We start from the raw sequence: 24,346 nt of genomic DNA, 5'->3' as shown, positions 1-24,346 counted from the left end.
GAATTACTCAATTTTAGGTCAGGAGGAAGTACACTATATGTAAATTAAAATTTAATCAATACTACTTTAACAAACTATAATTCGTGTTTCACTTGTTAAATGGTGATTTAATTGTTTAAGCATCATGAGTAAATTCAACAAAGACCACCGATAACATTCATAATGCAACCTATACTGTGAACACTTCTGAAACGACAACCCGTTTCATCAAACAGAACTTTCGAGGCCTCGACGACGTAGCGCGCAAGCCAACCGCGGAAAAGGTGGAAAATCGCCACATATATAAATTAGGTTTTTTTCAAAATCAGTTATAGACGGAACGGAACAGTGAGTTTGAGATTTTGGGACTCGATGGGTACGGAAGAAGGAGGGCATGGAAAGGGAACGAAGGTGGTATCTTTGATTGAGAGGGCCACCAACTCCACCGCGCCGGAGGTCGATCCCCGTCTCCTCAAGGCCATTAAAACGGTGGTTCGATATTCCGATTCGGAGCTCCGCGTCGCAACCCTAACCCTCATGGATCTCATGAAGCGCGACCACTCTCAGGTACTATTTCCTTTGGACCTATCGTCATTGGGGTTTCGTTTCCCTTTCTCATGGTTTCCAATTAGGGTTAATTGAGATTGCATAAATAAATTTCATTTTGAATGAAAAGCTTATTTCAGCTGACAATTCGTCAACAAGAAAGGGGCTAAGTTGATAAAAATTCATACATGTGAGAAACAACAAAAACGACAATTCCTTATAGAAAATTGACTATTATTTTCTTCCTGATAGGTTTGATGGTATAAGGGTGATAAGATGACGAAATCCCATTCATTTTACTGTTGTGTCGAGAAACCTCACTCATTAGCTCAACCCCTATTTTAAGTTTCAGATTCCAACTATCATCTCCAGCACAAATTCATCAGATTGACTTTGACAGATATGTGTTGCAGGTCCGGTACCTCGCGCTTTTGATAATTGATGAACTCTTCATGCGCTCAAAACTTTTTAGGACCCTTGTTGTTGAGAACTTGGATCAGTTGCTGAGTTTGAGTGTTGGATTCAGGCGAAACGTGGCTCTTCCTGCTCCACCTGCTGTTGCGTCTGTTTTACGTTCGAAGGCCATTGAATTTTTGGAGAAGTGGAATGTGTCGTTTGGAATTCATTACAGACAGCTCAGACTGGGTTATGATTATCTGAAGAATACACTCAGGCTCCAATTTCCTAACATACAAGCTAACGTGGAGCGGGTTCAGCAGGAGAGAAGGGAAAGGGAGAGGAGGTCAAAGGAAATTTTACTGAGCAAGTATGAATCTTTGAAAGAGAATTCATCTTCAATAAAGGGAGGGATTCTGTCTACGATGGATGAGATTGATGAGTGTTTGGACATTTTGCAAGCAAAACAGGAGTGTGTGTCAGATGATATATTGGACAGCGACGAACACGGTGACTTTCATTCTTTAGAGCTGCAACAGCTTCGTCTTGAAGCATTAAAAGAAGGGGAGAAAGTTTATGAGAATAGTGATAATACAGTAGTTTTTGATACATTGAGGGAGCTATACAAACTTCTGGTGGCAAAGCACTTGATTTCTATCCAAGAGTGGATTTCTGTTTTAATAAGAGTTGAAGTAGCTGACAATAGATTCAGAGATTCCATTCTGAAAGAGTTCATTGATATCAGAAATCGTCTAAAATCTGTTAAAAGTAAATGTGAGGAGGCTGGTTGTTTGCTTGTAAACTCATCAAAACATGACGAGGAAGATTTTTGGGAGGAGGGTAACGTTGTATCTATGGAAACCTCATCTAGCGCACCCAATAATAAAAATAAACATCTTGATGCCCATGAAAATAATAATGATAATCTTGGTTTGCACAGTAAAGGGTCTAATGGCTCTGAAACGGACGGTCTGCTTCATCAGGGACATAAAGTTGAGTCAGACCCTAAGAGGAGTAAACTTATAGCTGAAGCTCCTGTGGTACGATGGGGTTCTTACTTGGATAATTGGGGTTCAAACAGGGTTTTTATGGCTAACCAGCGGGGTTTGGAGCTTGATAGTCACTGGGGTAGGGTGGATGCTGATGCAGTTATTCCAGCAGATAAAATTGCCGAGTTGAATGTTCACGCAATGCCTTATGAAGAAAAGAAAATTGAGATCCAGCCATGTCTGGCTCCTTTGAGGAAAGGAGGGTTGTGCCAGAGAAGGGATATGAAACTTTGTCCATTTCATGGACCTATCATTCCTCGAGATGACAAAGGGAGGCCACTCAGCCATAGCTCTTTAGAAGACATGAATATGGATTTAGGAACTGATCTAGTAGAGCAGATAGCCAAACAAGCAGTTAAAAATATTCGTGAGAGGGACCAAGAGGGCGCAAAGAAGAGAGAAATTGATAAACAGTCGCTGAAACGTGCAAAACTAGCAAAAATTCGGGAACACAATGAAGCTGTTTTACGGGATGCTGCTATGGCTTCTACTTCGAGATCAGCCACGCTTGGAGAAGATGGGGAGTTAACTAATGAAGATAAACTGTCGGCCAAAGAGAAGAAACAAAGTCTTGCTTCCATGCTGCGAAAGAAAGTAACATCAAAAGATAGAATAGCTGAGAAGCTTTTAAGTTCTCGTGCAAGGGTTACTTCAGATAGGCAGCATGTGTCAAGTGAAGATGCCAAATACAGAGAAGCGTTCCCAAATCAATGGTAAACTGGGTAGGAATCTTGTTGAGCTTATCTGGTTACTCTGAAGTTCGAACCATACTTCAGATTTTGGGTAAAGCCTTGCCTGTTAGTCATGGGGCTGGTTAGTAGAATCGAGTAAAATAAAACAAAACAAACTACATCTATTCTTTGAAGGCAGACTTATAAGGACCCGCTTGGCTGCAAGGGATAAATGGAAGCAGTTGTTTGGTCAGTCCCCGTGTTTTATATTTTTAAATTTAATTCCCTCATTTTCTGTGAAATCGTTTACCATAACGGTAGATGCCAGAGGATTACAAGTTCGGCAATCACGCCAAATTAAAATTTCACTTGTATTTGTTAGCACCATCACTGCTTTGTAATAAGTCTTAAATCAATCAATTATTATTATTATCATTATTATTGATACTAAATTTCCAAATCACATAGATGCACATTGACTGTGGATTTCTATCGGCGAGTAAATAAAATTGTAGTGTTGACCCACACCAGTTGGAACCCAGAAGAAATCATAGGAATGCCTTGTATGATGTTTTAGCTGTCTGAAAGGTGTCATAAATGGTTTCCATTGCCATTAAAGAATACCATTTCACCTGTCGGATAAGTGGTCTGAGTTGTCGCTGCTGCTGGTGGACCTTCATGGCTACTAAGAGAAGTATTTATTCCCTCAACGAGAATATATTTTTGAGAAAAGTACAATCCCTCATGATATGGAAAATTTTCAGCTCACTCCATCACCTAGACGTATCATCAGGTGTTGCTTTCATCAGCAAGAGGGTTTTTATTTTTTATTTTACGATTTCAAAATAAAGGGTGTAGAAAAGTGGAGAAGAGTCACTGCCTCACTGGGAACTGGAAAAAGAATATTCCTTTTGCCCCATTTTATGGCACCAAACCTGAACTTTTGCTGCCAATTGTTCTTTGTATGGTTATCACTTGTGGTTAGCGAGGGAAACTTTTGTCAGTACACTACAGAACCCCTTGGGCAAAAATATGACAAAAAATGTAATACTTTTTATAATATCTTTAGGCACGGTGAGTTTGCATTGAAGTAGGGACTGATCGGGGTAATTTCTGATGCTAATATTTTATACACACCTTCCTAGGTTGGGATGATGAGCGCACAACGGGAATCGGCTCAGAAAAGTTAGGGAACTACTACCGATACGTTTGAGCAACTAAGTATTTTCATGCAATCCTAATACTATAATATTGCACTGATTCACACACCATGATTCTTGTTCTACCTTCTTGCTTAGTGGAGCTTACAGGTTAACAAAAGCAAAAAAGTTACTTTAGATTGTTTGTTCTCTGTAAACATTATTCGCACTAAGCTTTCGTTGGAAAGCGTTTTCTTCTTACCATCATATTTAATCCAACAAACCCCATTATTATGCATGACTTTCCTAAAGTCGAATTGATATTATGACTTTCTTCTGTTGTCGTCGTGCCAGTAATATTTAACAACAACTGAAGGAAAATATCTAGTAGCACAATGTTACTCTCTCATTAATTTAAGTTTAATTACATGCGTGGTAGGATGAGAGCAATTGACATAGGAAAAATTATGATATGTTTAGAAGTTTCTTGTACGTTTTTACTCTATATGTATATCTAACCTTGTAAATGTTAAAACTATTTCCAAATAAGTTATTTGACTCTTTTTTTCCTTAGTTTTTACTTGCCATATGAAACACTCCTTAACAGTAAAAGTCAAGGAAAAACAAAACATGGAAAGATTTAGAAAGAAGACAAGATATGCACGATAAAAAGTATAAGTGAAGAAGAGTGAAGTAATTATGACGATGGTTACTGAAAATGAAAGGAAATAATAATTAAATTATCATGTGTATGAACAAGTGTAAATGTGTAAGCCTAGAAATAGAGAAATAAGTAAACATTTTTGCTGCAAGTGGCTGAAAATCTTGTTCTAAATTGTTGATAGAAGATACAAAAGGTATACGTGTTTTAAGAGTGTCCTCAAATTACGCAATGGTATGACTAAAGATAATTAAGTCCAGAAAGCAATAATATAAAAAAGAAGGAACAGTTTGAAGAGGCAACTAAGAAACTAAATATTTTAGAAAGTTGGATAAGTGTGGCATCCACGCCAAAATAATTGATAGTGCCATAGTGGACCATTGCTATATCCATCCATTCTACACAAACCTGTAGACCCATTTGCTCAATCATTCAAATCAATTTGCGCTCCCCTCATCCCTTTTAATCTTTCAATTTCATTCCTTAATAACTCAACAAAACAAATTCATTTTACACTAATATTATTCATTCTTTTATTTTATCTATCAACTTATAACTTTTACTTAACGCTCAACTTTACTAGTGTTTTATTTACTTGAGGTAAATTTAACTGAACCATTTTTCTTTTTTCTTTTTTATAAATTAATTGTATTTTTAAAATTATTCTAAAATAGCATGCTTATAATATGGATGGAATTTTAATATTCAAGATCATATTCTGAAATCACTTCAACTTATTCAGTGAGGTATGACTCTTAATAATTTTTAACTGAAGTTTATTGAATTTAATTTTGATAATAGAACTCATATTATTAAAATTTGATGATGGTATTTTATTTTAATTTTTAATTTGGTGTGTATAAAAGAAATAGGGTAAAAAGTGAGTACTGTAAATAAATCTGTAGAGCTTGTGTAGTGTGAGAGTGTGGCTGAGATGTGGAGAAGAGAGAGAAAAAGAGTATGTAGTTAAAAAAAGTTCCTGATTTACCAGCCCCTTAAATAATAAATCAGTAAATTAAATAAGCAGAACACAACAGAACAGAACACTTGATCTACATTATTCTCTCTCATCATTCTCCAACCTCTACGTTATTCTCCTCCTCCATCTCGATCTCTTTATTGTCTTCTCTCGTCCTGGTTTTCCTTAGAGAATCCTGAAAACCGTTTGATTTAAATCAAAGGGTCCTCAGGATTCGGACACACATATCTTGTAACACTTCTATGTTGTCTTAGAAGACCAAGGAAAGGAAGAAAAGCATCAATTTTTGCAAGCAATCAGCTTCTTTTCCCCCCTTCTTCTTGTCTCAAAAAACACACACACCCACCCCAGCTGCTGTAGCTCAACCGTCACAACTCACATATGATTCGGGTGGCCACAAATTAAGCGTGTTGGTGTTTGTGTTATGAGTGAGAGAATGGAATCTAGTAGCATTGAGAGCAGCACTGTGTCATCGATGACTATGATGGAGGATGATGAACATCCTCATCAGTTTTCTTCAATCTCGAAGCTGCATAACAATGGCCCCACCACTACCAGCGTCCACGACCTTCTTGAATGCCCCGTCTGCACCAACTCTATGTACCCTCCAATCCACCAGGTTTCTTGTCCGATCCATTTTGCCTTTTGGGTTTGCTTCCAAAAATTACTTGATTTGGTGGTGCTTTGTTTCTTTCCTTATACGTTCTGTCTATGCGATTTTGTGATGCCCATATTAACTTTCCTTTTCTCATTTGGTTCTATAAAAGAGGGATTTTTAATGGGCATGTCTGGTATGGAGGGTTTGGATTATTTTGTGATAGCATATTGAAGTCTTTCGATCAAGGCCATATGCAATTGTTGTTGGGAACTTTTCTCCCTTTTTAATGCGTAGATCTCATATTTTGCTGTAATTTCAGTTTGTATGATTCCGCCAATTAGGGTTGAGGATTTGGTTGCTTATGATGGGTTGTTTTGATCAAAGATTGTATCTGGCTAGTTTTTATTTTCTGAGGTTCTGGGTTCTTTTTTACCTCTTTTGTCTTGTTTGCTTACGGTGATATTAGGATTGGTGATGGGGATGGCAGAATTTGAGAACTGATGTTCTTTTCTCGTTTTCATCTACGCCTACTCATGTATTTTTATTTTATTTTTATTTTTTAGACTTACAGAAGGTATATGTGAAAATATATGGCTATAGAAAGGGCATAATCATTACCGTTAGGTGGAAACTTTCTGTAGTGTACCTTCGTATATCAGCAATTCAAAATTAGAGAAGAAACTTAGCTGCATCAGTTATTAGGCTATATAACTTCTTATTCTCGAGTAGGCAGGACTTTGATCATTGTCTCTTGATCAATCAAGTAGTGAACTTAGTTAAGTGAGCAGATAAGAATGTTAGAAAGGCTTGAATTGAAGAAAAAAACAGGTAAGGTGTACAGGGTTTGTGGCTTACTGAGCTTGTTTGTTATGTCTGTTCCAAGTTACCATCCCAGAGAATCCTTTTTTGTTGGGATGTATCAGTTTATTCCTTCTATGCACATTGCAGTAAAAGATACGCTAGCAACACATTTTTTATTATGGGATATTGGTCTATTCTTTAGAAAACCAGTGCTGTCTTTAAGAGGTGATCTATTTACGAGATAAATATTTTTAATATGTTGAAGAGAGGATTGTTAGCATTTCTCATCATAGTAATTGACTTAGAATTCTATTGTACAGTTAGTTTGATGTCTCTGCTCCTTCCTATTTGTAATTTATAATTGGAGTTTGGGAGGTTAGTTATCTGTCTTTTCTCTAATGTTGACATGAATCACATGATTCTCATAATTGGTTTTGCTATGGTATCCTAAAATGAGTAATAATGTGATGAGTTGTGAGTTATGAATGATTGATATGTCCATGATTAAAGCTGTTGGATGCTGCTAATAGGCCAGGAAACCTGACCCTTAATTAGGATGTATAGAACTTATATAGTTGAAGTGACAAATTCTATTATTTTATTACTGAAGTTGTCACAAGTAATTAAATCCTTGTGAGACTTAAGCTTTTCCTTTGGGGTGGTACTGTTGTAGCCTAAAGGAGAATTAGATACATATCATCCAAGAAGGAAGGGAAATATTAAATCTTTCTTTACTCTTTGGCATGGCATTGGAGTCTATCATTTGAATTGATAAGCAATTACATTGCTGTGAGAACATTCCATTCTAATTTATTGTTTTAGATGAATGTTTACGGATTTGACTTTGAATTGTTTTAATTTTCTAAAATTGATTTGCTTGAGTTCGAAGTGAAATGATTTATGATTGGGAACTTTTATCCCAAAAGTAAGTTTGTAGTAAAATTTAGAGCAAACCTCCCTTGAAAGTGAGAGGCCCCTGAAAGTGAACTCAACAAATGTCTTATCTTGCAAACTTAATGCTCCAAAATGTCTAGTTTTGAACATGAGAGGGAGGGGGATTGCTTATTAAGGTTTCAGATCGCAAGACTTGGGCAATCCTTCCATCTTCAACAAGCTTTTGGGTTGAGTTAGATTCAAGGTGCTTTTGAAGAGCTTACTTGGACTTATCTTGTGCCACATACCGTGTAAGGGTATTGGGAGCTTATGTCCTTAAGTTGTTTACAACTTATTTTAATAAGTTTTCTAGGGTAGCATATGAAAACCGCTTACCTTATAACTTGTATAAAAATAGGTTAACCGTGTTTTTTTGTTCTATTATAAACACTTTAAAGATAGGTGTTAAATAAGTGCTTAAATTAAGTAGTTTACCTAAACACACCCTAATATAGTATTAGTGCACACTAGATTTTGGTGAATAACATCTAGACCTGATTTTTATGCACAAATGCAGGTGTCACCTAAGTGTTTGTTTGAGATATTACAGCATACATCCCAATATGCACTTACTAATTTATAATGAGAATTAACTGAATGGAAAATTAAAAGGATCAGGTGGTACTTTCTGTTTTTTCTGTGAGAACTGGTGTTAGTAAATTCAGTATCTAAAGCAATAGATTCCCTTCATTCATCACACGTCATGTGACAGCTTGCATATTTACAAAAAAGTGTGATCAATCAAATCTGGTGTTATCTTAAGTTCTGTCATTATAATGTGAGGAATATAATGAGCGTATTGTATATAACATTGTATTGTGCATTTTGATTATATTATTTTGTCAGTATATTGAAACCTTCTGCCCTCGTCCTTGTATAGATAACTTGATATAGTTGAATGATGATGCTAAAAAAAGCAGTGATTGATTCTCAAAACAAATTTTACTATGCAGTGCCACAACGGGCACACACTTTGTTCAACTTGCAAGACAAGGGTGCACAACCGATGCCCAACTTGCAGGCAGGAGCTTGGCGATATAAGATGTTTGGCATTAGAGAAGATAGCAGAATCACTTGAACTGCCTTGTAGATACATCTCTCTTGGGTGTCCAGAGATATTTCCTTATTACAGCAAACTCAAACATGAGGCTATTTGTAACTTCAGACCATATAACTGCCCTTATGCCGGGTCGGACTGCTCTGTGGTTGGGGATATTCCATGCCTTGTTGCTCATTTAAGGGATGACCACAGGGTTGATATGCATTCTGGATGCACTTTCAACCATCGCTATGTAAAGTCTAATCCCATGGAAGTAGAGAATGCTACATGGATGCTAACGGTATCTTTAAAAATTCTGCATGTCCTTCTTTAGAACTTGATGTGATATTCCTTCATTTCATGCACAAGCACAACTGCATTTTGCACATGTTGAAATCCCATCCATATTTTTTTTGTTAACTCATTTTTGTTTGTTAGGTTTTCCACTGTTTTGGCCAATATTTTTGCCTCCATTTTGAGGCCTTCCAGCTTGGCATGGCTCCCGTGTACATGGCATTCCTCCGATTCATGGGTGATGAAAGAGAGGCCCGAAACTACAGCTACAGTTTGGAGGTGGGTGGAAATGGACGAAAACTAACTTTTGAGGGAAGTCCAAGAAGCATTAGAGATAGCCATAAGAAAGTCAGAGACAGTCATGACGGTCTCATCATTTACCGCAACATGGCGCTTTTCTTCTCAGGTGGAGACAGGAAAGAGTTGAAGCTACGAGTAACAGGAAGGATATGGAAAGAACAGCAAAACCCTGAAGGTGGAGTGTGCATACCCAACCTCTGTAGCTAGGTTGTTGCATATTCTCTTGAATGCTTTTTCTTTCTGTAGATAATTTCAGAAGTCTTAATCTTTGACTGGTGAATGTTTATGAGAATTTCAACTTCCAAACAAAATAAAAAAAAACTAAGTTCTAACCAAAGATACTTTGTCAGATATTTGGTCTCCTGCGTCTACCATATGCTAATAATCAATCCAGATTCTCATTAAACTATTGAAAGGGGTTATTACTTTTCAACGTGCTTTGGAAATATACTTCTCTTTCCATTTAAATCAGGAATGGATCAGAATCAATGGCGAATGAAAAATATTTCAGAAAATACTGCGAAAGGGTTTTAAGTTGCATAGCATTATTTAGAAATGTTAAAATATAACTAGACCCCTATTGGAATCTTAATTCAAGGTATCCCTTTAATTTGAGCAATTTTTGTGCAAGCCTGATTCCTGCGCTGAGTTCATAAACCCCTTAACAACAACCTCTGGGATTTTGGAGGTTACGATTAGGACGGTATAGACGCATAATGCTTGATGAACCTTTTGTAGTATCTTGTAAGTCTCACAAACCATCTTAATTGCTTAAGATTTAGAGGGACAGGCCAATTCAACACTGCTTGGATTTTTTCTTTCTCCACTGTCACAACCTCACTAGAAACAGTGTGACCCAGATATTCTACCTATGGTCAATCATTGTGCATTAGGTGTATGGTTATAATAAAAAAATTGTTTAGTCTTAAACATCCATAGGAGAACATTAGGTCCATCAAAACGGGAAAATACAGTTTAACATTTCGAACCTAAAAGAGTGGGTTTGAAGAGCTAAAGTCCACCTAGGAGGCACGTTTCAACACATTCTCCATTGTTTTGATTCTATAGTTTCGAAATGAGTAGAGTACTCCTTGTCACGAGCTTCCATCATTTCCAGCAAATGCTTTAAATTGGTGGCGAGATCCTTCAAGCATGTGTTTTCCACCATGATAAAAGAAAGCACTAATGTAACAGTGGTTCCAAACAACCCAAGTAATAAGAGAGAAAAGATTAAAGAAAGAAAAAAAAAAAACAATTGTCACGTGACTATCACTAACTGTCCCCATATTCCCATCATTTGTCTTTTTCTGTAATTGGATTCATATAAACGATAACATGGAAGGTACCAAGAAGCACGATGAATTATTTATCTAATTCGTATTTAATAAAAGTAATAAAAGTAATTTATTCCTTCGCATTAACAACAATATCATTTAATATTAACTACAATCATATTTAATAAAAAGTAATAAAAGTCATTTATTCTATCACATTAGCAACAATATCATTTAATATTAATAAAAATAATAAAAGTCATTTATTCTTTCACATTAACAACCATATCATTTAATACTAACTACAAAATCTCATATTTCTAGATAAATCTTGTTATTTCCGATTAAAACAAAATTAAACAGTACAACCTCAATTGGAAAATATAAAATTTTAATTATTAAATAGATAACTTTTTTAATAGAAACTTCATTAAAAATATCATCATAAAATTAAATCTTAATTAAACCATTTGATTAATAAAATTTACCTTTTGTGAAAACTTATTGAGTATAATATATATTTAAAGACAATAAACAATGTCCATACACACACGGATGGATAGAAAATAACAACACATTTAATTATTCAGTATCCAAACACCGAAAAAAGAACACTTCATTTTCCACATTTCCATTTTTCACACTCCTAACATGCACAACTTGCAGTTGAAACAAGACAACACTCATTACAGGACAAGAATGTTACACTACAATTCAAATGAAGACAGGGGTTGTCAAATATCCCTAGAATTCAAATTTAATAAAGAAATCAACAACAAACTTGAAAGAATTTGTTAACGTCAAGAAACTACCAAACAGTAAAACCTAAGAAGTTAAACTAAGAACGGTTTTACATTACAACCAAAGAAAATAGACTTCCTTTTGTCAAGAACTAAAAATCCAATTATTTGAGCTATACATATGTACGTGAACATATGCACAAATGTATATACCTGCTGCTACTATTGCAGAAATGTATGCTGTTACAAACGAGATCTGACAATCTCATCGAGGCGCAGATCCATGATTTGGGAAACAGCATCCAGAAATGTAGCTTCACTTGTGCCAGGAAGAACAGAATCCAGGGCTGCTTGTACTATTTCTTCAATCACAGATTCCTTGTTCAAGGATTCCCTGCACATCATGCTTCCAATGGCAAAGGGGGTCAACCCTCTCTCTACCCCTTTCTTCAAAAGCATGGTTGAGATCCTGAGAGTGCGAGCACATTCAACCGGCAGATCCCACCCGTGAAACTTTAAAAGGGCAATATCTTCTTCAGCATCCAGTGACTTTATGTACTCAATAGTTTCTGGGGAGTATGGCTGGCAAGCTTGGGGCCAGTAAAGCCACTCAAAGGTACAATCTTCAAACTGTTGTAATGACAAATATGTCAATTGATGCAATATAGATATATAGTTGCAAGGCAGGCAAAGACAGGGAAAATATAAGAATATAGAAGTATAACTACATGCACTAAAACACAACCAAGAGATCATAAAATAAAATGCTTACGCTTGTAGGCAAGCAGTATCCATGATCAATTGGAATCAGAACAGACTGGTTATTGTCTTCCTCTTTGCAGATCAAAATATTCCCAGCATGCCTATCAGCATTCGCCAGTCTTATGTCCAAAACAGAAATTTTATGTACTTCCTTTACTGGGAAAGCCCCAGGGCCCATATCTTCACAACTTCCACTATTTTCTGTAAACATTTGCAAGGAGCCAATCTTAGGAGTCAATTCTCTAGGATAGTTAAATGCTTTATGCAAGCACTTGATCATCAATGTTGGAGGGACACCAGCATAGCCCGTCTCATCACCAAATAATTTGCGGCGCCCACTCAATGGATGATCTAATACATAGGCTGCAACTTCCCTGAATGCACCTTGACCAACTCTTGTACCTTTTTTTAAGCCTTCACCATCTAACGACAGTGGAAGACCTCGAGGGTTATTCACGGCCATTGGTTCTTCGTCAATAGGCTTAAAAACAGACACATACTTTTGCCCTGCTGAATCAAGCATAAAGTAAGCTCCTCCTGTACCCTCTGCAGATCTGATTGGATATTTTCCACTCTCAACTCCATCATATGTAGAATTCACCATATTCCAAATAGCTGGAGCTAATTCAATTTTAGGGTTAATAATAACTGGCTCCAAAATAAAATCTCTGTCGGGAGGCTTTCTCGGCACAGTTCTTCTAATGGCATCAGACTTTCTAATAGTATCTTCTTTACCAACATCATAATTCCTCCTAGACGTCTCTCCATTGACATCGTTTCTTTTCTCATCAATCAAATCTGTTGCTAAAATGGACAACTCAAGGGGTCTCCTCTGAACTTTGACATCCTTGTTTCTCACAAACAGACGTAGCACAGCATCATTATGCTTGCAGCAGATATCATCAATAAGCCTCTGGTCATCAAGCCTTTCCCCATAGCACACAAGCTCCTGCTCCTCAGGATCATCAAACTGTTTTTCCCTTTTGGCAATCCGCCGCTTTATGTACCTAACATCCCGACCTCTTTCAACCTGAAACGTGAACTCCTTCCCGCAAGAAGTTTTCACATTGATGACCTGAAGATCTGACAGTTTGATTATCAAATGCAAAACATTGCCACCGGTTACTCCATAGTCCTTGAGCAGAGAATCACTCCGCGCGAGTTCTCGGCCAGCATAAACCAACTTCTGCTTGTTTGTTAAAAATGGAAGGCTTTCACACCTTCGGATTTTGAATTTCACAGACGCAATGGTATCCCACTCCATAACACGGATTGGAGTCAACGAACCCGAAAAGGAGAGATATATGAAAATGGATTTATCTTCCAAAGACAAATGTGATGGGAAAGGGAATGCCTTTGGTGACAACAATGGTTCAGAGGGAACCGGGCTAAGAGTAGTGACACCGGCTGAAGACATTTTCACTATGGGTATTGAACAGGAGAATGAATACAAAACAGAAAACTAAGAACTAAACAACTAAAACCCTACAAATTTCACAAAAACGCTGCCATTTTTTTGTACAATAGACTACCCGGAGTGATGTTTAGAATACACACTCCTGCCCAGGTCAATAAGTAAGCCCAAACAACAAATTTTTACAACATTGTACGATCTTTTGAAAGGAAAGATGAAAAGATTCAAAACCCCAATGCACTAATTCCATTTCCTCATCTCAGAACCCTAAGATTTCTAAAGCGGATCAAATGACAGAGGGTGTAAATCTGAACCAACGAAGAAAAGCTCAAAACAGAAAGAGAAAGAGGGCGGATTCTTACCGCCCAGAAGATGATCAAAACGAGACCGGAGACCACAGGCTCTTCAGTAACAACATCAAAAGGAAGCTAAAAAATTTGCAATGGGTTATTGAATTGTTGTAGTTTGAATTGAAGGCAGAAAGAAGTGGTGATTATGAATTACAAACTCAATTATTCAGAAAAGGGTTGCTGTTGACTCTGACAGAAGGAGAAAAAGAGAGAGAGAGAGAGGGAGAATATCGTATAAACGCGTGTAGCCGCCTAGTATAGTATACGGAGTACAAGGTTTTTTTAGGAAAGAAAAAAGTGGGCATCAACTACAAATTAGCTTTCATACGTACACGTAAGCGTATGTACAGAGAGCTAAGCTTCAGAAAAGAAGAAGAAGAGAGAAAAGAAGGAAGAAAATGAAATGGGTTGGTGAGTGACTTTACAGTGACATGGCGTAACCAACCAACGATGGACGCGTTGATAGAGTAACCTGACGTGGATATGCGTTGGAGGGTTGAAATGAAACAATCTCTTTTCTTTTTGTATTTGTATTTGTATTTCTTTCTACTTGTAAGTATTTTAAAATAAATAATTAGTTACTTACCTAATTTCAGTATCAAAATGAAGGTGAATGAATGTAACAAGCAAGGTTTTTGGAAGCTTCCCTCCTTCCTTTCTTAAGTGTCTAACATAATCAATTTATGTTCATATATTTAAATAAACTTCTCCATCAGTGTTTTAACAAGAAAAATAATAATTAACTTATATATTATACACTAGTCTAAATAAAAAACGCTTAAAAATGATACTGTGAAAAAGTTTATTTGATATTCTTTTACATAAAAATAAAAAAAAATGTGAAATTATCCCTCCTTTCGTTGTATCAAATCACTCACAAATGTCATTGCGGCTTTACTACTTCATTATTTTTGAAACAGTAAAAGCCTAAAATTGTGCTGTTCTTATTTATTTAAATATGAACCACATACCAATCTCTCTAGAAGAGTAACAAATAAATAGGCACTGTTTATATTTTAATATGGTGTAGTTACTTATGTATACAATAACTTATGTTTAATTAACTTATAAATTATGTATTAAGCACTTAATATACAAATTTACAAATTTTATTATATAATAAGATTAAATAATACATAAAATAAATATGATACTTTTTTTACCTTTTTATAAATTTTAGTTCATACATTATACCAACTATATCTTATAATTGTATTTAGAAAAAAATAATTTTTATTAATAATAATATGATTCTTTGTAGATTCCTTATTAAAAGAAGGTGTAATACAAATTATTACAACAACGTCTAATCTAAAAGATTATTATAATTAGTTTCTTTTATATATTATAAAATTTATTTTTATTAATAAATTCATTCTCAAAAACTAAGGTTAAAAAGAATAACCTAATATCAATGTAATCTAAATAAAAAAAACAAAGACTTTCTAATTATTTTTGCATTTTTTTCTTCCAGTATTTGTGTTGATTATTTTTTTTTTTTGCAGAACTATTTTGAAAGACCAATTGCAAGTTTTGATGGAGTAGAATGTTTATCTTGAGAATCTAAGGGGGCATGATGTAGTGTTTGGTAGGCAACATACAATTGTTTTTGTCTTCTTAATAATATCAAAATGATTTTCTAAACTTACTTAACAAGAGTCAATATAAGTGATAATCCTAACCAATACGATTCATCTATTGAATAGAATTTTTAGTCATTTTAAGCAAACACACATTCTTGATGGAAGTAGGAGGAATTGGAGGGTAGCAAAATTTATGTCATACAAAAGTATTTCAGTAATATTTCAAGGTGTAATTTATTTCAATAATTCCATGCAAACTTCAAAGAATATTTAGACATCATTCCATTCCTTTTAAAATTAAAAAAAATAATTATTATTTTTAAACTTTTGAAGCTAAAATGCGTCTTCAAAATTAGCTCAACTCTAAACTTTAATATACTGTAAGCTATATGAAACTGATTCTTCAGCTCAAGTAAATTACGAAGAATACTTTGTGGTGCTTGCTAGAACTAACTCAGTCTGGAAATTAATAATTGTGTTTCAAAATAGATTAAAAAAAAAGAAAGAAATCACATCAAATACGTTAAAAATGGTAAGAATTACAACTAATAACTTCTATCTGACGTGAAAAATTAGGTAGGTCGAGTGGTCCTATTAAAGTGTGTCAGAATTCGCTGTAAATTGATTTGCTGATTTCCAAATTTCTGTCTTTGGATAGAGTTGTACAAAAGGGGGAACATGCAGATAGGCATCACCCTATATCCGCAATCCTACCATTTGCTGACTCATTCTTCGTTTGCTTATTTTATCAAATGAACTTCAGACAGCAAGACATAAGAACAAACAAGCACAAAACAAAGATAGTTCAACATACTACCATAATGTATTATCTTGTAAAGTTAGTGTACAAGTTTAATATGATAATAATGACACTATTATTGTTATCATTTACTTAAATATGTCAACTCTCAAAAGACTTCTTAACTGATATAAAGTCCTCTTTTCAACTAATAAGTTTTTAAGAATTTCTTGTCATAGCTCCACAATGCTTTATGTAGAGTAGGTTATAAATTTGCTCCCAAAACTTGTACCCGGGCTTTATGTATAAAGTAGGAAGGTAAACATTCAAGGAGAGAGTGGAGTAATTCAGGCAAGGTTGATGTCTCAAGAATTTTATTCCATTTGGAAATTTAATGGTGAGCCTTCTAAGTGTAAGAGACTGAAGAAAAAAAAAATCTCATTTACATCTACTCAGGTTTATTATTTGTCCTTTAGATACAGTGTACTGGTTAAGCAGGCCATGTCATATACCAGAAGGCAACATCAGGGCAAACAATGATATCAATACAGTTTGACCAAAACTGACAATGGAATCACCTAAACTCCCACTACACCAGCTTGACAACAGAAACAAGCTACTAAAAAGCCAAGCAGAGCACCAGCAAAGACTTGAGATGGAGTGTGACCAAGAAGTTCCTTGAGCTTCCTTTCACTCATTGGATGCCCTTGAAACAGGTCAGCTACGATCAAATTAAGCACCTGTGTGGATCCACACAATTTTCTGGTCAAAGATTTTCTTCCAAAGCAAAAGGTAAACACGATCAAATTACTACATAGATAATGAACAATGAGGACATAGTTCTCCAATTAAGTTAGATATAACGAAACAATAGCAATAAAAACACATTGGAGTATGCTGACTCAAAAGTGTAAAATACAATAGCTGATTGTGATAGAACAGATATGGAATGCAAATGATAAAAGATGCATATATGATAATTTACAAACTAACAAAAGGTCAAAATATTCAGACCTAATTGATGACTTGGGAGCATGGTTATCACATCTATCCAACTCGCATGCAAAATCGTTCTAGTGTAAACTTGCACAGGCTCGTGAAGAATAGCTCAAAATCGCGATACTAATATTAATTGAGACTTCTACGAGCCATAAAATTTCAGAACAAAAGTGACACTCAATCGCGATTGTGGGTATTGTCTTTTCTCTCACAGGATTAGTACATTGTTCTCACAGTTCTCTCTTCACATCAGGTCACGATTTTGTCACTTCTCTTTTGCCATTCTTGTCTATGTTGAAGTCTCCATCTCTTCACTCAAAGACATTATTTTCTCACTTCTCTCACAATTCTCTATGTTCTATGCTCTCCTGTTTGAGGACAACAAGGGAGGCTCGCTCATTTGTTGGAATTTGAAGGCAGTGAGTTAGAAAGCTTGTCTCTCTTCTACTACTTGAAGCACTATTTGGCAAACCCATTCAGCACATATAAGACCATTCTCATCCATTCACATTTTGGTGTGCTCAAATGGGCTTAATGTGTTATGTGACTCTGTAAGGACTGAGTTATGTGTGTATTACATAAAAAAATGCCATCCTTTTCTGATTGTAAACTTTAAAATGTCAGCTTGATATGCTGTGTGCGTGATATAAATTGTATTCTTGCATATGATATAATTTTTATTTTATTTTATTGTGTCTCACTAATTTCTATTTGATGTGAAGACCAAGGACATCTCCATTGCAACTTGCAAGGGTCATGGCGAAAGTCATAAGTTTAAGACTAGGGTCTCATAAGGTTTCTGGGTATGCTGACATGATATAAAACTAAAGACTTGGGTTGGGTCATAAGAATAAAACAAAAATTTTCTTAGAAACATCTTTTCGTCAACAACCAAATAAAACATTAATTAGAGTGTGAATCTTATAAGACTCTTGCATTGGAATAAAAGTTGTAAAAAGATTTTAAAAGTGATGTCCCACACAGGAACCCACAAAAAGTAAATGAAAACCACATAAAATGACCCTTGCAATGGAGATGACCTAATTACGTTTGTGTCTAATGATAGTGTCAAACCATAATATTTGTAGCCATTTATAGGTGTTTTAATATTTTTTTTATACAAAATAAACTCTTACAAGTCAAGTTTTTGGAGACTTGAAGAGTTTACATAACTCTTGAATTTGACAATCTTGATAAGGAGGTGGACATTTGGACATAAATATCTACATGATACCATACTTTCAGCTCGCTAGCAATTCAAGTAAAAATAATAAGTAGCATTATAGTGGCACACTTAAAATGTCAAAAGTATACAACTTGGAAGAGCAAGCATTAATGGAGAATCAGCTATTTTCGGCGGCATAACAAAACCTAGTTAGATTGTAGCAATCTAAGCTTAGCTTTGGGCTTACAAAATCCTCTAAAACCTCACGTTAACAGTAACCGAGAGTCCAATACAGCAGCAAACCAAATATTAGCAAATCAATAAGTCAATTATTTCAGCCCTTAGAGTTAAAGGTTCCATATCGACAGAAAATATAGGTACACTAGAGGATAATGTGTCTGATGTGAACATAACATATACATTTGCATCCACCAAGTTTGTTTCTGGATAGGTATTAGCTTATTTGGTCCTTTCTGAATCACATGTGAGGACCAAACATGCGCTGTGGAATGTGCCAAAATGTTTGTCTTCACTAGGCATAATCAAGAAGGGGAAAAACGAATGTGATTTTGGTCTCACATCAATACAAGAAAGCTTAACAATGGTTTACAAGCAAGGGCCAAATACTGCCAGCACTTCGATCATTCCATAACCCATGTATTGGGTTGGGACGCTAAATATCATTGAGCAATTGAGACTCTAAGTGTGTGATTAAATATGTGTTATTGACTCACATTTTATCTCATATTCACATCAATTTGACAACAGCAATATAGTATTATCTGCCTCTGAATCGATGTGAGTCTACCGCTGACAAATGGGTCATCGAACACGCAATAAATTTCAGTACTTTCTAGTGTCATTTTGTGGTCTCACTTTGCCCTTTCCCCCATGAGGCTTATTTGCAGTAATTCAATCATGTTCCAAAAACTGAATTTGTTTCTAGCTTAGGGAACATGTCATTTTCATGTTCCATTACTTTGTTTTCATTCCCAGGTGGGTAAACTGTATTCCTGCCAGAAAATTGGAAGTTATCGTATGATGCTACAAATAACTTCCACTTTCATTCCCACTCTGACTGTTTTCTTCTCTTATTTGAACAGTGAAAAACATTTCCATAAATTACTAAACTCTAACCAACATTCCAAGTGATAAACAATCGCCACTAGGGAATTCGGTATTCATGTTAAGGTCTAAACCTCTTTCAGTTGCTAAGAGAGACATTTTTTTTACTTTTATTTGTACCAATAAAATACCCAACACTTAAACGCCAATTCAGGACAATCCAATCCAATCATTATTGTTCACCTAACCACATTGCCTGACAGCCCCACCCATGTAGTTCCCATAAAAATCTACAAAAACTAATAGCTACGTCCTTGTTTGGATAAACATTTTCATAAATGCTTATAGGAGAAAAAAAAACCTTATCTTAAGCATAAACAAGTTTATAAAAGAATAGTCGTTTTGACCTTATTGAACAAGTTAGTTCTTATTTAGTACTTGAGAACAGGAATCAGCAGACCCAAAAGGCTAACTAAATAACTATCAAACAGCAATTGTGGGAGACAGTTACCTGAGCTTGCATGCCAGCATGTCTCCTAACGCCAATTGCATCATACATGACAATAAGACTGAATCCCAAACACACCGGAAAGAGGGAATCAGCGACGCCGTGGCAGATGGCAACGGAGGTGGTGAGGGCGGTGCAGAGGGCGGAGTGCGAAGAGGGCATTCCCCCGGACGCAAACAGGAGCCTGAAATCCCATTTCCTGTCGAAGAAGAAATTGAGTAACACCTTAACGGACTGCGCTATGAGCCACGCTACCAGCCCCGAAACGAAGGTGGGGTTCGCCGCCAACGTGGCGACGAAGGGACTAATCCGAAGCTTGGCGTTGGCGGTGACGCTACTGAGCAGAGCCACGCCCAACCCTCCGTGGCAGCTGTTACGGGGCTGCAAAGCACTCACCTTTTTTACGCTTTGAACAAGTTTTCTCTGTGAAAGGGGCGCGAAGAGGGAGAGGGAGGGGAAGGGACGAGTGCAATGGAATGGTGGGAGTGTGGGTGTTAAAGAGAGGAGAGAGTCCATGAGTTGGGGTTTGTGTGATTTGGCAGTTCAGTCAGCATTGCAGAGAGTTATAGAGGGAAAGGGAAAGAAGGAAACATATTGGTTCTTCTTCTTCATCATCTTTGCAGGAACAGCATAGGAGGAAACTTGAAAGTGCCGTTTTAGGGGGATAACAAAGCGTGCAGTGGAGGGTACCCTTTGTTTGTCTTTCGTTTCATCTCCTGCTCCCAATGATTTGACGAACATATTTGGTATATTCCTTTCCTGATAAGAAATGCTTTTAAGCTTTAAATATGTAAAAGGATAATTCTATTTATAAGAAGCTTTAAAACACAATAAATTAACCAAGTAAATAATATAACTTCATCATCCTGAAAGTATGAAAGATTTTGTCAGAGAAACCAGATACTGTAATTCGGGTAACAAGGATGTTGAAGCTAGAAAAAACATTTTTTCAGATACATACATGTATTGGCCACCATAAAACAATACTTGACCATTCCAAGAGGAACTAGAGATTACTTGTTGTTTCTTAATTCTCCAGAAATTGGGAGTCTCCCAACTACAAAAACCACCCAATGGAAATATCTAGATGTCAATGGAAACTTGTCCAATTATAGTTATACCAATCACATAACAGTTATGGAAAACAAGTTATTGTCCTATGTTAACCTTTCAAGTCAAGTATATGACTAATGTCCCATTTGGGTCTCTCCAGGCCCATGCATGAACTGAGATAAGTCTGCACAAGTTGTTCCAATGCCCATTTTTTTTCCCCATATATAGTGACACTACTAGTATCTGCCATCTAAAACATGAAAAAAATAACCTATTTTTACTAGTTAAGGTATTTATTATTTCTCGTTTCATATGATTAGGATGATATAAATATGATTATAGTTTTAAATAATAAAATTAAAAATAGGTTAGTCAGTTAAACATTGTTTATATCTAATATGGTTTTTTTGCTTATATTTAAATACAGATGAAATATGTTTTAAGCTGTATGCAGGATTTCAAATAATGGTTTTCCATTGGAGAGAGAAGTTGGCATTTGGTTGATCAAGTATTCAATCCTTAATACGTACTCACAAGAGACACAAAATATAGTTTTTCTACAAAAAGCAATGAAGTTTAAGAAGAACATGAAACTTCTTTCTTATCAGTCAAGATAAAGTCCATATGACAGGTGAAATTTTATTTGTTATAATTAAAAAAATATGAATTAATTACCTTCATTGCAAGCTTTATTCTCAAAATCACAACTTTTTTTTGTTAAATTTGAATAAAAAATAAAATGGAGATGCGGGGAATCGAACCCCGTGCCTCTCGCATGCAAAGCGAGCGCTCTACCATATGAGCTACATCCCCTACATTGATAACAGCAATATGTTTCTAATTATAATAATAGTTTTTATATTGTACATACGATATTGCAAAAAATTGTCTTGGAATTTGCAAATAAATCGTGTCTGATTGTTATGAAACATCAAATTTGAACCTGGTATGTGAAGGTTTGAATGAATTGTTGAACAATTTGTCTTTGTGGAATGGGAACATAATATTTTTATGATTTTGTTCCTAATTTTTATTATATATTTTATTTTTTAAAAATACATATCACTTGACAATTTAAGTAGGTGTCATAATCTAAATTATTTATTTAATAGTTCTGCACATGCAGTGTGCACTTTAGAGGAGTACACTCCATAAAACTACTTCAAAAAGTTACATGATTTATGATCAATTAGGGTAAAAAATTTACACTTAATAATGTATAAAAGTTATACTTAAAATTATACTTCCCAAAGACGTATTTATAGGGAAGTTTGAGAAGTGAATCTGATTTGTGCTGACATAAACAGTGTGATGGTAACAAATTTAGCATGAGAATGGAACTGAATCCCCTATGTTAGGCCATGCCCAGTGTTGACTACGGTTTATGCGTAATCCCTTAAGAAACAATCAATTTCATTCTTATTATGAGAACACGTCAAACGTTGGAGATTATAAACAAGTTCCGCAATAGGTTACATGCAAGGCAATACATGTATTTGTGACTTTTGCCTTACCTTTCCTTTCATCCCTTGTTAATTACTTCAAAGTTTGCAATAAAATAATCTCTCTACATTTTCGGTTTGTTGATCATCTTCATCAGCTTCCGTGATGGAATGGTCCACAACATGTGCTACAATGGCTTACCTTGATGCCCTTCAACTGGTATTCACCTTTCCATCAGTTTCTTTTTTCTAGTCTTATTAATATATCTCTGGGTTTCCATTCCTCACATTTTTCTTTGATACAAGCGTGTTATTTCCCTCTTCTTTTAATCTTCTTCTCCATTTTTCTTGGAAAAAGTTAAGGCATAAATCAAGGATCGACCTGATGGAAGATTCCACAGTTCACATGTGTGTTTTTTTCCTTTCAAATCTGCTATTTGCTTCTTCATTGGGATTTTCAATTTAAGAGTCAAGTATAAATAGATGTTTCTATATTTTAAGACTAGATGCTTTACATGGTTTGCATTTTGAATTTTTTATAAGAATACAATTGAGCAGTAAGCATCACAGGTATAAATAAAATAAACATACGTCTCACAAGTGCTTCAACTTGACATGTCATATCAAGTAATTCGATGTATGACATAAAAAAATATGTAACTCACCTTAATCTCTTTTATCTTGTAACAGTGTAATAACCATAAAAGACAGTATGGTTCTTGGAAAGTGCAACAGCAGGGAAGCAATGAATTCGTATCAGCATTAGCAGCTGGTATGAAAGCAAAACTTATAGTAGAAGTGGCACCACGAGCATCTCCATCAACAATAGCCCTGGCAGCAGCTGCAAGACGAACTGGTGGAAGGTTGGTGTGTATTCTCCCGGAAATGGTCCTTGACGAGTCAAAAGAAGTTATTAGGAAGTCGGGTCTAAAGGACCAAGTAGAATTTAGAACTGAAGATCCATCAAACATATTGCCATATTATGAAAATATTGATTTCTCTTTAGTTGATTGCAAAGATGAAAACTTTGCAAGGTTGCTCAACTTGCTAGATCTCAACCCTATGAGATCTGTAGTGGTGGCAAGCAATTTGGTTGGGAAAACAAAAGGGTTGGGAGGCTATGTAAAAAGAAAGGATGAGAAAGTAGCAGTGAGATCTCTGAAGCACCCTATAGGTAAAGGTATGGAAGTGACTATGCTTTCCAAGAATGATGAAACTGACAAGAGAGCTGGGGTCAGAGACGGTAGTAGCAGAAAAATGGGTAAGAGTAAGTGGGTTGCCAAGCTTGATGAGGAAAGTGGTGAGGAGCACATATTCAGGGTTCCCCAGATAGACATGTTGTGGAATTAACATTTCAGCTTCCAAATACTGCTAGAAAAGAGTTATGCTTTGTTGTCAAAGTGCTTAACATGCTGCGAATGGGAATAATACAGTGCATGCTTTGTTGATTAGTTTTTAGGAAAACAAATTGCTCTTTATCAAAAGCTGTCTCAGTAATTGTAAGTGGTTTTAGATAAAGCTGATCCAAATACACACTGAATATTTGATCAGCATGAATAGTATATGAAGTTGTCTATTGTTTTCCTTCTAGAGCAATCTTTATCCCCTTTATTTGCCCATACATAAAGAGTTTATTTAAGAAAAATGTTTCAAAAGGTTCATATTAAACTGCTTCTAAAAGCAGGCTAGTGCACAGTGTTAATCGAATAATGTTCCTGCACATACAGCTACAGAAAGCTGACGGCCAGAGTTAACATAACTTTTTCATAATTAATGAATCAAATGTAATTCAGTATGCATGAAACAGGAACTAAACCCATTTAGCATGTCTCCTATGGTCGGAAGAATCTTATTATTTGAGCCATAA

The 24,346-nt window shown here is 35.6% G+C and overlaps 5 protein-coding genes, 1 long non-coding RNA gene and 1 other non-coding gene across 11 annotated transcripts; 4 read left to right on the top strand and 3 right to left on the bottom strand.

The window, feature by feature from the left end:
- Nucleotides 1-94: 94 nt before the first annotated feature.
- Nucleotides 95-3,079, top strand: LOC137831905 (ENTH/VHS protein). 3 transcript variants are annotated; one of them, XM_068639805.1, is made up of 2 exons: nt 95-546; nt 778-3,079. In XM_068639805.1, exon 2 carries the CDS (start codon nt 978-980, stop codon nt 2,685-2,687), a length of 1,710 nt encoding a protein of 569 aa, XP_068495906.1. In that variant the 5' UTR covers nt 95-546; nt 778-977; the 3' UTR covers nt 2,688-3,079. The 3 variants fall into 3 exon arrangements, with proteins under 3 accessions (XP_068495906.1, XP_068495904.1, XP_090160104.1); XM_068639803.2 differs by having other exon boundaries at nt 127-546; nt 939-3,079; XM_090303978.1 differs by having other exon boundaries at nt 179-546; nt 926-3,079.
- A 2,359-nt stretch (nt 3,080-5,438) lies between these two features.
- Nucleotides 5,439-9,722, top strand: LOC137831909 (E3 ubiquitin-protein ligase SINAT5). Its single transcript, XM_068639811.1, has 3 exons — nt 5,439-6,039; nt 8,706-9,092; nt 9,230-9,722. The coding sequence occupies exons 1-3, from the start codon at nt 5,845-5,847 to the stop codon at nt 9,590-9,592; spliced, it is 945 nt and encodes a 314-aa protein (XP_068495912.1). The 5' UTR covers nt 5,439-5,844; the 3' UTR covers nt 9,593-9,722.
- A 1,493-nt stretch (nt 9,723-11,215) lies between these two features.
- Nucleotides 11,216-14,381, bottom strand: LOC137831904 (phosphatidylinositol 4-kinase gamma 4). Its single transcript, XM_068639802.2, has 2 exons — nt 12,172-14,381; nt 11,216-12,029 (listed from the first exon to the last, which is right to left on the bottom strand). Exons 1-2 carry the CDS (start codon nt 13,576-13,578, stop codon nt 11,643-11,645), a joined length of 1,794 nt encoding a protein of 597 aa, XP_068495903.1. The 5' UTR covers nt 13,579-14,381; the 3' UTR covers nt 11,216-11,642.
- Nucleotides 14,382-16,593: 2,212 nt separating this feature from the next.
- LOC137831902 (Acid phosphatase/vanadium-dependent haloperoxidase-related protein) lies at nt 16,594-21,117 on the bottom strand. Of its 3 annotated transcripts, none has more exons than XM_090303073.1 (3): nt 21,002-21,117; nt 19,988-20,743; nt 16,594-16,987 (listed from the first exon to the last, which is right to left on the bottom strand). In XM_090303073.1, the coding sequence occupies exons 2-3, from the start codon at nt 20,498-20,500 to the stop codon at nt 16,826-16,828; spliced, it is 675 nt and encodes a 224-aa protein (XP_090159199.1). In that variant the 5' UTR covers nt 20,501-20,743; nt 21,002-21,117; the 3' UTR covers nt 16,594-16,825. The 3 variants fall into 3 exon arrangements, with proteins under 3 accessions (XP_090159199.1, XP_068495902.1, XP_090159200.1); XM_068639801.2 differs by having other exon boundaries at nt 20,946-21,102; XM_090303074.1 differs by having other exon boundaries at nt 16,849-17,024; nt 20,946-21,103.
- LOC137831903 (uncharacterized) lies at nt 16,974-17,912 on the top strand. Its single transcript, XR_011084497.2, has 2 exons — nt 16,974-17,039; nt 17,260-17,912. It is a non-coding gene; the product is annotated as an uncharacterized LOC137831903 (long non-coding RNA).
- Nucleotides 21,118-21,777: 660 nt separating the features above from the next.
- Nucleotides 21,778-21,850, bottom strand: TRNAA-UGC (transfer RNA alanine (anticodon UGC)). Its single transcript has one exon. It is a non-coding gene; the product is annotated as a tRNA-Ala (tRNA).
- Nucleotides 21,851-22,515: 665 nt separating this feature from the next.
- LOC137831901 (uncharacterized) lies at nt 22,516-24,069 on the top strand. Its single transcript, XM_068639799.2, has 2 exons — nt 22,516-22,699; nt 23,170-24,069. The coding sequence occupies exons 1-2, from the start codon at nt 22,646-22,648 to the stop codon at nt 23,827-23,829; spliced, it is 714 nt and encodes a 237-aa protein (XP_068495900.1). The 5' UTR covers nt 22,516-22,645; the 3' UTR covers nt 23,830-24,069.
- Nucleotides 24,070-24,346: the final 277 nt, after the last annotated feature.

The sequence above is a fragment of the Phaseolus vulgaris genome, chromosome 6, assembly GCF_051622355.1.
Source record: "Phaseolus vulgaris cultivar YP4 chromosome 6, ASM5162235v1, whole genome shotgun sequence".
Lineage (NCBI taxonomy): Eukaryota > Viridiplantae > Streptophyta > Magnoliopsida > Fabales > Fabaceae > Phaseolus > Phaseolus vulgaris.
This window is presented reverse-complemented; position numbering and strand designations above follow the sequence as displayed.